This window comes from Solanum stenotomum, chromosome 1, assembly GCF_019186545.1.
Source record: "Solanum stenotomum isolate F172 chromosome 1, ASM1918654v1, whole genome shotgun sequence".
In the NCBI taxonomy this organism is placed as follows: Eukaryota; Viridiplantae; Streptophyta; class Magnoliopsida; order Solanales; family Solanaceae; genus Solanum; species Solanum stenotomum.
In genome coordinates, this window is record NC_064282.1 from 8677580 (window position 1) to 8690480 (window position 12901).

The 12901-nt window shown below is 33.8% G+C and overlaps 2 protein-coding genes across 2 annotated transcripts; both read right to left on the reverse strand.

The window, feature by feature from the left end:
• Window positions 1-1143: 1143 nt before the first annotated feature.
• LOC125853540 (disease resistance protein RUN1-like) lies at window positions 1144-6027 on the reverse strand. The gene is made up of 5 exons (XM_049533251.1): window positions 5481-6027; window positions 3237-4332; window positions 2820-3143; window positions 1807-2718; window positions 1144-1723 (listed from the first exon to the last, which is right to left on the reverse strand). The coding sequence occupies exons 1-5, from the start codon at window positions 5954-5956 to the stop codon at window positions 1205-1207; spliced, it is 3327 nt and encodes a 1108-aa protein (XP_049389208.1). The 5' UTR covers window positions 5957-6027; the 3' UTR covers window positions 1144-1204.
• Window positions 6028-7659: 1632 nt separating this feature from the next.
• On the reverse strand, window positions 7660-12698 carry LOC125870450 (disease resistance protein RPV1-like). The gene is made up of 5 exons (XM_049550890.1): window positions 12073-12698; window positions 10824-11943; window positions 10296-10643; window positions 9056-10024; window positions 7660-8184 (listed from the first exon to the last, which is right to left on the reverse strand). The coding sequence occupies exons 1-5, from the start codon at window positions 12606-12608 to the stop codon at window positions 7672-7674; spliced, it is 3486 nt and encodes a 1161-aa protein (XP_049406847.1). The 5' UTR covers window positions 12609-12698; the 3' UTR covers window positions 7660-7671.
• Between the last annotated feature and the right edge of the window lie 203 nt (window positions 12699-12901).

The following is a 12901-nucleotide window of genomic DNA, read 5'->3' on the forward strand; positions in this document are numbered from 1 at the left end:
GACAAGCGGTAGGATTGCAGAGCAAATTTGCAAAGATTTCAAACCACCCCCGTTCTACCATATTTTGTCATTTCATTTTTCAACTCCCCCCACCCAAATTAAGTTTTTTTATATTTTGTCATTTTCCACTCCCCGACACAAACCCAACCAAATTAATTTTAAAATAATAAAATATGAAATTCATTAAAATAATTATTTTCGTGCTAAATATAATTAATATTTTTTAATAAACAAGCATACTATTTTAAAATATATTATTTTCCTGCTAAATCGAATTAATATTTTAGTTTTTTTTTTATTATATAGAAAAACACAAATTTTAATGAGCAACTTTCACATATAGCAAACACAAAATTCATATTTGTATGCTATAGCAAAGTTTGCATAATTGCGCTCCATAGCAAACATAAATATGTATATTTCGCTATACATATACAAAAGAAAGCAGTTGTATAATTTGCTTTGGTATACATATACAAAAAGATCAATTGTATAAAGTGAGAGAGGCGAGTGAGCAAGCGAGATCTGGGAGAGGGGAACGAAAATATATGTATCTATACAATTTTTACGCATTTTATACATTTGAGTTTTTGTATAAAGTGAGAGAGGCGAGTGAGATCTGGGAGAGGGGAGAGAGAGGAACGAAAATATATGTATATATACAATTTTCTCTCGCTTTATACAAACACAAACACAAACACATTTTATACAATTTGCGTTTTTTGTATAAAGTGAGAGAGGCGAGTGAGAGAGCGAGATCTGGGAGAGGGGAACGAAAATATATGTATATATACAATTTTTTTTCGCTTTATACAAACACAAACGCACTTTATACACTTGCGTTTGTATAAAAAACGAGAGAGGCGAGGGAGAGAATGAGAGTGGCAAGCGAGATTCACCAGGAGAGAGGTGAAATAGCAACAGTTTGCTATGAGGTACAATTAAATCAAACTATATTTATAGCATTTAATTTGAATTAATAGTTTGCTATTATATACAATTTCCCCAATTTTAATCACATAAACTGAAATAAGTATAGAATTTATCTTTTTAAAACGTGAATATGCTAGTCCTAATTCCTACTTGATAATTTAACAACTCTCAGTGACAAGATGTTAAACTTATGCAAAAAATTTATTTAAATTGGTTAAAATATTGTTTAATGTAATATTTATTGTATCATGTCAAATATCTTACAATATATCTAATATCCCCTCCCAATTTTAAAAACACTACCACGTTGTGATACATCTCCAGGAACGTTATCATTCGAAAACAAGGGATCTGGGCTTGCAACTTTGCAGTTTGACAGCTCCTCACACAAAATGTCGATGCCAAGTTCCTTTACCTTCAACCCATTCAAACGGACTAAAATAGAAATTTCATCTCCATCTTGTAGCATATCTCCAAATTTCCAGTGACTTAACCATGTTATTTCTTCATTACCTTCTGGCACGCCGAAAACTCTTGGATAGTGCATCCACTTCAAATCTTTAGTCCTATTCTGTACAATATTCTCCTGTCTTCGCCAGTAGGCTCTTGAAAACTCATTCTCTTCACTTTCAGAACTTGTATACACAACTGCTATGGATAGGCCTTGGATATTTTTGAGAGGTTGAGATATATTAAATTTTACTGCATTCGCTTTCTTTAACTTCGTGAACCACCTAGGTATCTTATTTCCAGCAAGAAATGCACTGAAGATGCCTTCCTCGTACAACCCCTGTTCCAGTCATAGAAATAAACGGTTAAGGATCAACAGTAAACCTAGATTTTGTAGTCATATGGACAGCGTGAGAGAAAAACCTGTGGCGGAAGCATTTTTATCTTGAAACTCGAAAAGAGGTCCATTTTCACCATAGCATTTTCCACAGTTTCAGGATTCAGACCAAAACGTTTAAGCATCTGCGGGTCAGCATTTTCTAGAGGTTCTAACTTAAACTTTCCTTGCATCATGACTAGACTGTCACAATTGTAATCGTGAACCAGGCTTGGATATTTTGATAGCAATGATTGGTATGTCACCATCTCCAACGATGAGCAACTATGTATTGACAATTCTGAAATGCTATTTGGCATCTCAGTAAGTGATTTGAGCATCTTACAAGACTTTACACTGAGGCTTTGGAGCTGAGGGAGACTCTTGATCCACTCTGGGAGGCAACTAATTGAGTTTTCACTTAGATCCAGTTCTTCGAGCAGCGGAAGATTGCTAAACTTCTCGGGAAAAGATCCATCAGACAGCCTGCAACTCACAAGACTCAAGCTCACCAAAGAGCTTGGTAAAAAGGCCCATGATATTTCAGGAGAGATTCTTGGCTTTGATATCCAAGATGAAAATAGTGCCTGTAATGATTTCTGCTCATTGGTGTTACAGATTATTTGGTTTAGACCGATTCCATCAGCTCTAAGCACTTTCAACGAATCTATCATGTTAAGCTCCATTGGCAGCGATTCCAGGCTTGAGCAGAAGGATATATCAAGTGTCTTAAGACTTTCAAGTTTACCAATATTTCTTGGCAGCTTTCTGATGCTCTTGCAGTATTTTAGATTCAGTAGGGCGATTTCTTGGAGATAACCGATAGATTCATCAATATCAACCAGTTTAACACAGTCTTTAAGAATTAATTTCTCCAGCCGGGGCATTCCAGCGAAGCTAGGGGTTCTGGTAAGTTCCCAAGAATGACTAAGGTTGAGAATCTTGAGAAATCTCAAAACCTGATTGGAAAAAAGCATTCAATTTTATTTCTTCTGAAATTACAATCTTGATTATGCAAGAAACTACTGCGAAAAAAAGGAAAAGAAAAGATTATTTATACCTCGGTTCCACTCCATGTTTGTTGTAAACTGCTGTACCGCATGTCAATAGATACTAGTCCTTCCAAGGGAAGGTCACTAGTAATGGATTTTAAAGGGCATTTACGCCAAGACAGCCATTTTAATCTCTTGGGAAATTCTTTGAAGCATCCAATAAGGTTCACATCATTTAGTTTGAGCACACTTAGGTTTCGCATAACCGTAAATGCATCAGTCCCTAGGCTGTAATTTGAGTTGCTTGATGAAGTGTCTATCGAATGCTTCACTGATTTATCTTCCATCAATATGGGCATGTCAAGGCTGATCCCTTCAATCCTTTCAGTGCCCTAACAGGAAATTCGGAGAAAAAGATAAATTGTGAGGGTATGGCACAACAAAGATGGAAAAGAAGAACATAACACACACAACTAGTGCCTTACAGTCTTATAATTCAATACTCTGAAAGAATTCTTGTTATTCCAAAGTCTACTACGTTTTCCAGGATCCAGTGATTCCATACGAACAATATTTCTCCCCAGGTCTCTAAGCAACTGATGCATCTCCAACTTATTTAAGTCACTGATTGTCAAAAGACTTCTATCAATGAGGTTTTGCATCCCAATTATTGTGTGGAAACCACATCCATCCAGTATTCTAACAGAGTCATCTTTGTCCATCCCAAGAAAGAAATGAGCTATATGAAGGAATATATCTTTGTCATGGTCATCTTCAAGAGTGTCAAAACTCAGTTTAAGTTTTTCAATGACATGACCATCAGGGATTGTTTCCAGCTTTTCTAATGCACTTCCCCATATTTCTGGTCTTCTACCCGATAGAGCTGAGCCTAAAACACGAAGAGCTAAAGGAAGTCCTACACATTGAAGAACCACTCTTTCTGAGAGCTCAAGATATCCTTCCAAAGGATGATCTTCTCCAAAGGCATGCCAGCTAAAAAGCTTTAGGGAATCCATTTTATTCAAGACTTCTAGTTTAAGCACCTTGTGAGGTACAGAAGGCTTTAGCAATGACTCATGCCTCGTTGTTATAATGATTTTACTAGCAGGATTAAGCCAATCTGTCATTCCTAAAATTGTATCTATCTGGTCAGCATCATCAACATCATCAAGAACAAGAAGAACTTTTTTATAGCCAACGGCATCTTCAATCATCATAATTCCTTCATCAACATTTGATATCCTCTCCTTTCTCCCAACAATATCATACAGAACTTGCTTCTGCAAACGAACTAAGCCATTACATTGTTTTGCAATTTCATTGAAGTTTGCAAGAAAACTGCTTCCTTCGAATGATCTTGCACTTGAGTTATAGGCAAATTTGGCAATGGTTGTCTTCCCAATTCCACCAATCCCACAAATCACATATATCCCAACATTAGTTGATCTATCTTGTAACCAGGAGATAATATCTTCAGCCCGATAATTGATATCAATGAGGTAAGGAGCACTGTGTAAGTCTCTGGGGCGTAGCTTGTTTGCAACCACTTCAACAATATTCTCAATGAACTTTGCCTCATGTCTACAAGTTCAGATTAAATTTGAATGCCATCAAATCTGAAGTGAAGAGCTAAAAAAATATGGTGATAATAAACAGATACTCCCTCCGTTTCACAAAGAATGACCTGGTTTGACTTGGCACGGAGTTTAAGTAAATAAAGAAGACTTTTGAATCTTGTGGTCCTAAATTAAAGTTATGTCAAATGTACAAAATTGCCCTTAATCTTGTGGTCTTAAACATGCCACGTGGAAAGCAAAAAGTAAAATGTTACCAAAAAAGGAAAGAGGTCATTTTTTTTGAAACTGACTAAAAAGGAAAGGAGGTCATTCTTTGTGAAACGGAGGGAGTATATGTTTTAGAGAAGTATTCCACAAAATTGAAAAAGACAAATACTCAAATACGTACAGATGAAAATATTCATCTTCAGGATGACAAAGACCTAAAGGTTTCATAATCAAAAACTATGAAGGTGCATTAGAAGGACACAGCTCCGACTGTCCAGTTATTTATTTATCCCACAACTCCGTCTTTCAACAACATAGTGATGCCACCAGTCACGAGTTCTACGAAAACATTTTAGCTATTGGTCACTTTCTCCTTTTTTGACAAGTCTTCTGATCATTATGATGAAACTTGAGGGGGAAAAGGAACTTTTATTGAACTGGTGCTAAACAACATTAAGGAGATCTTGATAAAGCAGACTTTAAGCTGCATGAAATAAGGAAGGAGATTGACATGAACGGGTAATATCTATCCTAGACAATTGATGGTGAGTGAGGCATGTGATAGAGCCTTTGAAACATCTTAATACTAGAATCGAAAAGTCTTTAGTCAGAGATAGAGAAAATTGGGGAAAACTAAATGAATACTAACTCTTACAGGTCTTCAATCTATATAATAATCTAAGCACCGGAAGGGTGTGGCTTACTAGTCAATGAAGTAGGTTGAGAACCTTATGAAGTCCCATGTTCAATTCCAATGGAGGCAAAAGTAATAGGTCATCCAAGCCTTGACAGACAGAGTTATCCGGCACATGTGATGGTGGAAGGTAGCAAATACCTCGGAATTTGTGAGTTGATCTCAAGTTGGTCAACAAGACACCAGGGTTAATACAATTTATTAGTCATTTGTCCTCAAGAGAGGGAAAAAGAAAAGGGGGGAAAAGTTACCCATCAGCTTGATTTTGCAAGGGCATTCCTCCCAAATCTGCCACTTCTTTGAGAGCATTTCTCCAATCTCTTAACTTGTGACTCTCACCATTGACAATCTGGAAATTTTCTTTCCCAAAACTTCCCTTCTGCTTCCTTACATCTGAAGGATCCACGTTAAAGAAGACAGGTAAGACTATATGCCCAGAGTTCCTCCTTTGCTCCAAAATCACGACAAGCTCGTAAAGACACCTCTCTGATGATGCATAGTTTTGGGACAATACAATCACTGACATCCTCGATTGCTCGATTCCCTTTTTCAATTTTAACTTCAAATCATCTATTTTGTCTTCTTCTTCTTCTTCATCATCTTCACACTTGAACACATGAAACCCAGCTCGAAACAAATTTGTATGGAGATGATCAGTAAAAGTTTTGCCAGTATCATGGGCGTTGAAACTCAAGAAAACATGGTAAGAAAATCTAGCTTGCTCCATAGCAGTTTCAACTAAGCTTCGTGAGATTTGAGGGGATCACCAAATAATTGAGCACTTTTGGTCCGATTATTATTTACTAGTACTCCGTATTATCTTTGATGGAATATGCTCGTGAAAAGCATATGAGCAGTTTAAACTGAAATTTTTCATTTTACTATTATTAATTATTGTTAAATTATGCTTTAGAATAACTAATCATTAATCATATAACTAGTAATTTCAATATTAGTTAAATTTTTTATACAAAATTCAATACATGACTCTTAAAATGACTAATTTTTATTTTCTTGTTAAAACCAATTCTTTAGATGTAAAACCTTAACAAAAATTAACATAGAGCCAATTTTTAGAGGTAAAAGTTAAAACCTTAACAAAAACGACTAAAAAAATTTCTCTTGAATTATATCAATTGAGTTTTCATCCATAATAGTATCGTGAACTATTTCAATCGAACCTTCAAAATCAAAATCTAGTAATTCACTTTTAAATTTGGTGCAGATGACAAGTAGAGTATACTCCATAGATGGTTCATTTGTCAATATAGTGAAGAGTTTTCTTTATAAAAATCTCATCCACATTAATGTAATAAATTTTCAACAAAATAATTTAAAGCAATTAAAATTTCTTGAACTCATCACATAGAAAATCCAAATGAAGTGATAAAAATAAAAGAAATTCTAAATGTAGTCTTACAGATTGAACAATTAAGTTAATTTAAAATATGAAAAATGTCTGAATAATTCAATCATTTTGAAATGAAGAAGTAAAATATACGTCCGCAGGCTAGTTAGTTAAAATGTTTAAAGGTGCGCAGGCGGTTAATTATATTAATTTATTTTATTTCTTCCTAGTATAATTAATTTTCATTACAAAAGCAAAAATCTATGATAGTCCTATTTAAGACGGATTAGCACGAATTAATAAATTTTTTTTTTTTTTTGGGACAGTGATGGAATAATTTTTTTTGGAGCCTATGCAGAAGCAGTGGATCACATATCCAAATTGCCAGAGCCAATTTTGCAGAAAATTATGTCTTTCATGGCTTTGCATAATGCTTGGAGTTCACTTTCCTACTTAAATTTCGGCGATTATTTTTGTTAGTATGAAAGGAATCCCAAAAACCAGACAAAGTTATATTTCCGAAAATTGTGGATCAAACTCTAGCAAATAGGCAGAAGAACAAGGTAACTAGATATACTCCAAACTAAATATATTAATATGCAAAGTACAAGTAATTGTAATTAAAGAATATATGTTCTATTTTATTTCGTCACTTTTGTTTGATACTTCTATGGTCGTGAATATAATTGGTAACATTGTATCTTAGGTTCATAATAACAAAGGAACTTGCAAATTTACCTATCATCTTGATAATTAGTTCGGGTTTATATGGATAAATAAAGCTAGTAAAGCATCTGCTTTAGGACTCTAAAATTTTGAGGTCCCAAAAAATTTTTAACAAATAATTTTACAATTTTAAGTTCACTTGAAAGAACATTACAAAATAAAAAGAACTATCTACTTATTATAAAAAAATATTTTAGAATTTTGAATTAATAAAAAAATATTCATATTAATATATAAAGTTTTTACCTCAACATCCAACGTGATTATTACAAACAAATATAATTAATACAACTGTTGTTGTGAACGCAAACAAATATAATTAATACAACGGTTGTTGAGAACGTAGGCAGTGGGCTTACAAGAATTGTTCAAGTGCAAATGTAATAAGTACGTTCTTCATCACTAAAATCGTTCCTCAATATGTCTTCAAATGGGTCGTTACTCTCATAATTCTCTGTTTGTTCATCAATGTAGAAAATTTTAACACCAAGTTCTATAAATTCAGCAAATTGTGGAGACCCCATAACTTCAATAATATCTCCTTGTTCAAACAAATTATTGACTTTCCAGTAACTTAACCACATAATTCCAGTTTGATCATCTTCTGGAAGGCCAAACCAAGCAGGATACAGAGCCCAGTTCAAATCTTTTGTTTGATTTCGTAACCAAATTGCTGGTCCGTCGTACAAGCCAACGTTGGTGTATGGTTCTGGACATTTGTATACAAAGCAAATGCTCAATCCATTGATTGTTCTGTGGCTATGGAGATTGTTTGGTAGGGTGCAATAGACTTCTGCTGCATCTGTGAACTTGTAGCTGAACCAATTGGGTACGCTTTCGCCAGGCAAAAATGTTGAGAAAACACCACGATGGTACAATATCTGAAACATAATAGTATAATTATGTAATAGGTAATGGAGTCTGTCTAATAGATTAAACTTTTAGATAAGATTGATCATACAATTCAACATATCAGAGTAGGTACGACTCATGAGGTCTTGAGTTCAAATTAATCTCATTATCAAACAAAATTAATATAAAACATTTTTATGTTTTTGACCTGTGAAAAAGATTAAGGCTAGCACCATCATACATGAGGAAGTGTTGAAACAAAACTCATACTACTATTTATTTTGAGTTATTTACGAGTTACTACTCGATATGAGCAATTTGATCGTAATCTTAATTTATAAGTATTTTTTTTGTCTCAATTTATGTGTTATTTTTCGTTTTTCTTGATTCAAATTATATAAACTTTGACCAACATATTGACGTGAGAAGAATTGTAACTTATATTAGTTATAATATAGTTTTTTGAATTTCCATATTTTAATTTTAAAATATTAAATTGATATATCTGATCCAATTTATCTTCAAATATTAGTTAAATAAACTTTCGAGAAACGAAAAGTGCCACACAAATTGAGATTAAGTAGTTATTAATATCAATAACTAGCTTAGATAGTGCTCCCTTCGTTTCAATTTGTTTGTTCGATTTTGATTTGACATGGAGTTTAAGGATAAAGAAAAGCTTTTGAATCTTAAACTATATATACCAAAATGTCCTTTAATTTTGTGGTCTTAAACATGCCATGTGGAAAAAAAAATTGAAGTTAAAGAGTTGTCAAAAAAAGAAATAGCCATTTTTCTTGAAACAATTTTTTTTAAAAAATAAAAAGCAAGACAAACAAATTGAAACGAGAGGAGCATGAATTAATTAATGAATGTAAAATGAGGATAGGAGAGACAAACCTGTGGAGGCAACTTCTTAGGTGATAATGAAAATAAACTTGTTATGTCATCTTGTACAAAACCTGGATATTCATTTCTAAGTCTTTCAGCATTATACACACGACCAAATACAAGAGAAACCATAGTACTTTTCATTATAGTTTCCAAATTTGAAATTCCCATGTTGTTGGCAAGCACTTGAGGATCAACATTTTCCAATGGCTCTAACTTGAACACACCTTCAACTTCAACAAGATTTATACAATTTATATAACCTTCTACTGGATGCCCTTTAGCACAAGAACCTACTTTCTCCAATGATATACATCCATCAGCATTTACATCTGTAACATTCGATGGTACCCCTTCGAGGTACTTGATCTTTGTACAATACGCGATGTTAAGAGTTTTTAGCCTCGTAAGATTCTTGATACTATCTGGTAAATCGTTAATCGGATTTCCTCCCAAATCTAGCCAGTGTAGTAAGGTCATAATGCCTAAATCAACCTTGTTAAAAGCATCTGGAGATAAATTGCATTTTGCAATGTTTAACACATGTAAGGACTTAGGAAAATGAATTTTAGGAGATAATAATGGGCCTCTTCCTTTCCAGGCCCAAGCCCATAAAGATGAATACCATGTTTGGGCCTCCAAATTGATCATTGAGATCCCATCAGCATAAAGTTCCTTTAGTGATATTAATTTATCAAGCTCTGTTGGTAAATATACAATGTTTGAGCAGCCTGAGATGTTAAGTGTCTCAAGAGATTTTAACTCACAAATGCTATCTGGAAGGATCTTTAACTTGTGGCAATCTTTAAGGTTCAAAATCATGAGTTTTTGTAGACATCCAATGGTGTTATGAACATTGATTAACTTGGTACAATGTTCGAGTATCAACTTTTCAAGATTGGGAAGGCCTGAGAAATCCGGTGTTGTGATGAGCTCATAGGAGTGGCTCAAATCCAGTATCTCTAGGTATTGGAGAAACTAATACATCAAAACAAAGAAAATAAAGTGATTTGTTAAATACGAGTCGTAGTATGTAGAATGTCAAATTTAGCCCATAAAATATTATTCACCTATACATACATTGGATAAGATCCATGTAAGCCCATTTGAAAGGTTAGGCCAATTCAAGAAGCTTATGTAGCCCAAAGTGATGCAATGATTCAACTTATTTTAACGTTAACTCACCTAATCCGCCCTTTTGGCACCTCAGTGAAGATGAAAGAAAATGAATATATAGACAATTAATTACCTTATATCCATTCCAAAGTTGTTTCAAGCTGCTGTATCGCATATCGATAGACACAACATATCCCATTGGAAACTCATTTGGTATACACTCCTCTGGGAATCCACTCCAACATAGCCATCTCAATCCCTTTGGAAAATTCTTGTAACTTCCATTCACTTGAACTTTGTTGAATTGGAGAAATTTAAGCTTGTGCATTTTCTCAAAGGCATCAGTTCTCACATGATCTTGTAAACTAAAATTGCCCAATTTTGAACTCCAAGCTGTGAAAAAGCCAATTGGACTTTGTCTCAATGGTATTAAGGGAATCATACGCATGTCGAGTACCATCCCTTGCACTGCCTCTGTTCCCTAATAGAAATCGCAAAAGACAAATGTAAGTCATTTGTATAACAGTATGGTATATATGAGCTACTTTTATAATGAAGATATATCAGCTCTAAATAACAAAGTTGAGGATATATCAGACCCTTTTCCCTAGTAAAAGTTGACAAAAATTTTCAAATAATTAGAACATGGTTAATTACTTACTGTTTTTCCTCTTAGAACATTGTAAGAATCTGTGTGATGCCAAAGCCTACTACGTTTTCCAGGATCCACAGTTGCTTCTCTACGAACAATATCTCTTCCCATATCTCTTACTAATTGATGCATTGTTATCTCATTCACATATTCAATTGTCACTAAACTTCTATCAATTAGATTTTGTATCCCCACTAATGTGTAAAAATCACATTTATCAAGTATTCTAACTACAAAATCTTTTTTCATCCCCACAAAGAAACAACAAAGATGAAGGAACAAATTCTGATCATGATCATCTTCCAATAACTCATAACTCAATCTCAATTTGTCCACAATTTTATTTGTGGGAATTTCTCTCAACTTTTCTATAGCACTTCTCCATACATTTTTTGATTTTCCAGCCAACGAAGAACCGATAACTTGAAGAGCTAATGGAAGTCCTCTACACCATTCAATCACTTCCTCTAAGTACTCTTTGTAATAATCTTTGCTTATTTGATTGTTTTCATGACCAAATGCATGAAAATTGAAGAGCTCATTTGCTTCAATTGTGTACAAAATTCCAACTTCATGTACCTCATGGACTAATTGAGGTCTTAATAAACTTTTGTGCCTAGTTGTTACAATTATTTTACTTCCAAAACCAAACCAATCTTTCATGTCAAATATAGCTTCAACCAAATCAGGCTCATCAGCATCATCAAGAACAAGAAGAACTTTTCGATAACATAAAGCATTTCTTATCTTGATGATTCCTTCATCAACACTTGATATTTTTACCTTTTCATTCTTTAGAAGGATAGAAAGAAGTTGCTTTTGTAAAGTGATGAGACCATTAGGGAGTTTTGAAGTTTCTCTTATGTTTGCTAAGAAACAACTAATTTCAAAATATCCAAAGTTTAAATTGTAAACAAATTTGGCAAGTGTTGTTTTTCCAATTCCACCAATACCACAAACTAGAAGTATCTCAATATTGGAATTGTTCGATCCATCAGCTTGAACCCAAGAATTAATGGGCCTGGCTCTACGATGTATTCCAATTGAACAAGAAGCAATATATAAAGCTGGACGACTTAATCTTGTGCTAATAACGTTAATAATCTTCTTGATGAAAGTGGATTCATGCCTGAAAAATAAAGAGCACTCCTAAAGATTTGAGATTTATAATCTTGAAAATAAGATAGGTTACTCTTCTATAACAAATAAAGATGTAAAAATTTGTTACACTGACGATACATGAATAAAGATAACTTACTGATTTTCAAGGACCATTCCTGCCAAATCAGCAGCTTGGCTTAGTGCATCTTTCCATTTCTTTAACTTGTCCTCCCAATACTCTTTTTCATTATTTTCATGTACTCTTTCACACTTGAATTTTTCTTCATGTCTATTTAATGCTTCTCCAAAACTTCCCTTGTGCTTCCTTAGATTGGAAGGATCAACATGGTAGAAAATAGGCAATATCATACATGCAAACTTCATTTTGTATTCAAGAATGGAAACAAGTTGATCCAAGCACCAACTAGAAGATGCATAATTTTGTGAGAATACAATTATACACATCTTTGAATCATGTATTGCTTTAGACAACTCTGAATTAATGTCTTCTTCTCTTCTTGATTTATTATCATCACCACCTTCGAACGTGCGAAATCCGGCTTGATTTAAAGATGTAGACAGGTGATTTGTGAAATTTTTACCAGTGTCTTCACTTTTGAAACTCAAAAACACATCATATGACTTTCCATAAGTGTTGGATGATTGATCATACGCTATTTGTCTGGTGGCCATTGAACAAAGTTCACTTATGTTAGCCACCAATTAGTAGCAATAAATTGTATAGTAGGAGCTAGAATATAAGTTACAAAAATTGAGCTTGAGGACTTTAGATTAGCTAAAGTTGAGATATTTACAAATATATCCCGAACTATCGAGAATGGTAGCATAAAGGGCATATATGCTCTAGTTTTTGGATGACAGGGGTACCAATGCCCCAAAAGTATGACGGAGGGTATCTGCATACCATTTACGATAATTCAGGGGCATATTTGTCTTTTTTCCCTTATATATATGATGAAAAAAAT

Coding starts and splice junctions, on each gene's coding strand:
- LOC125853540 (XM_049533251.1), bottom strand. CDS start 5,956: ATGGAGCAAGCTAGATTTTCTTACCATGTTTTCTTGAGTTTCAACGCC. Junction 4,333..5,480: donor TTGCAAAATCAAGCTGATGG/GTAACTTTTCCC, acceptor CTGAACTTGTAG/ACATGAGGCAAAGTTCATTG. Junction 1,724..1,806: donor TAAAAATGCTTCCGCCACAG/GTTTTTCTCTCA, acceptor TGACTGGAACAG/GGGTTGTACGAGGAAGGCAT.
- LOC125870450 (XM_049550890.1), bottom strand. CDS start 12,608: ATGGCCACCAGACAAATAGCGTATGATCAATCATCCAACACTTATGGA. Junction 10,644..10,823: donor ATGTTCTAAGAGGAAAAACA/GTAAGTAATTAA, acceptor GATTTCTATTAG/GGAACAGAGGCAGTGCAAGG. Junction 10,025..10,295: donor AACTTTGGAATGGATATAAG/GTAATTAATTGT, acceptor TTGATGTATTAG/TTTCTCCAATACCTAGAGAT.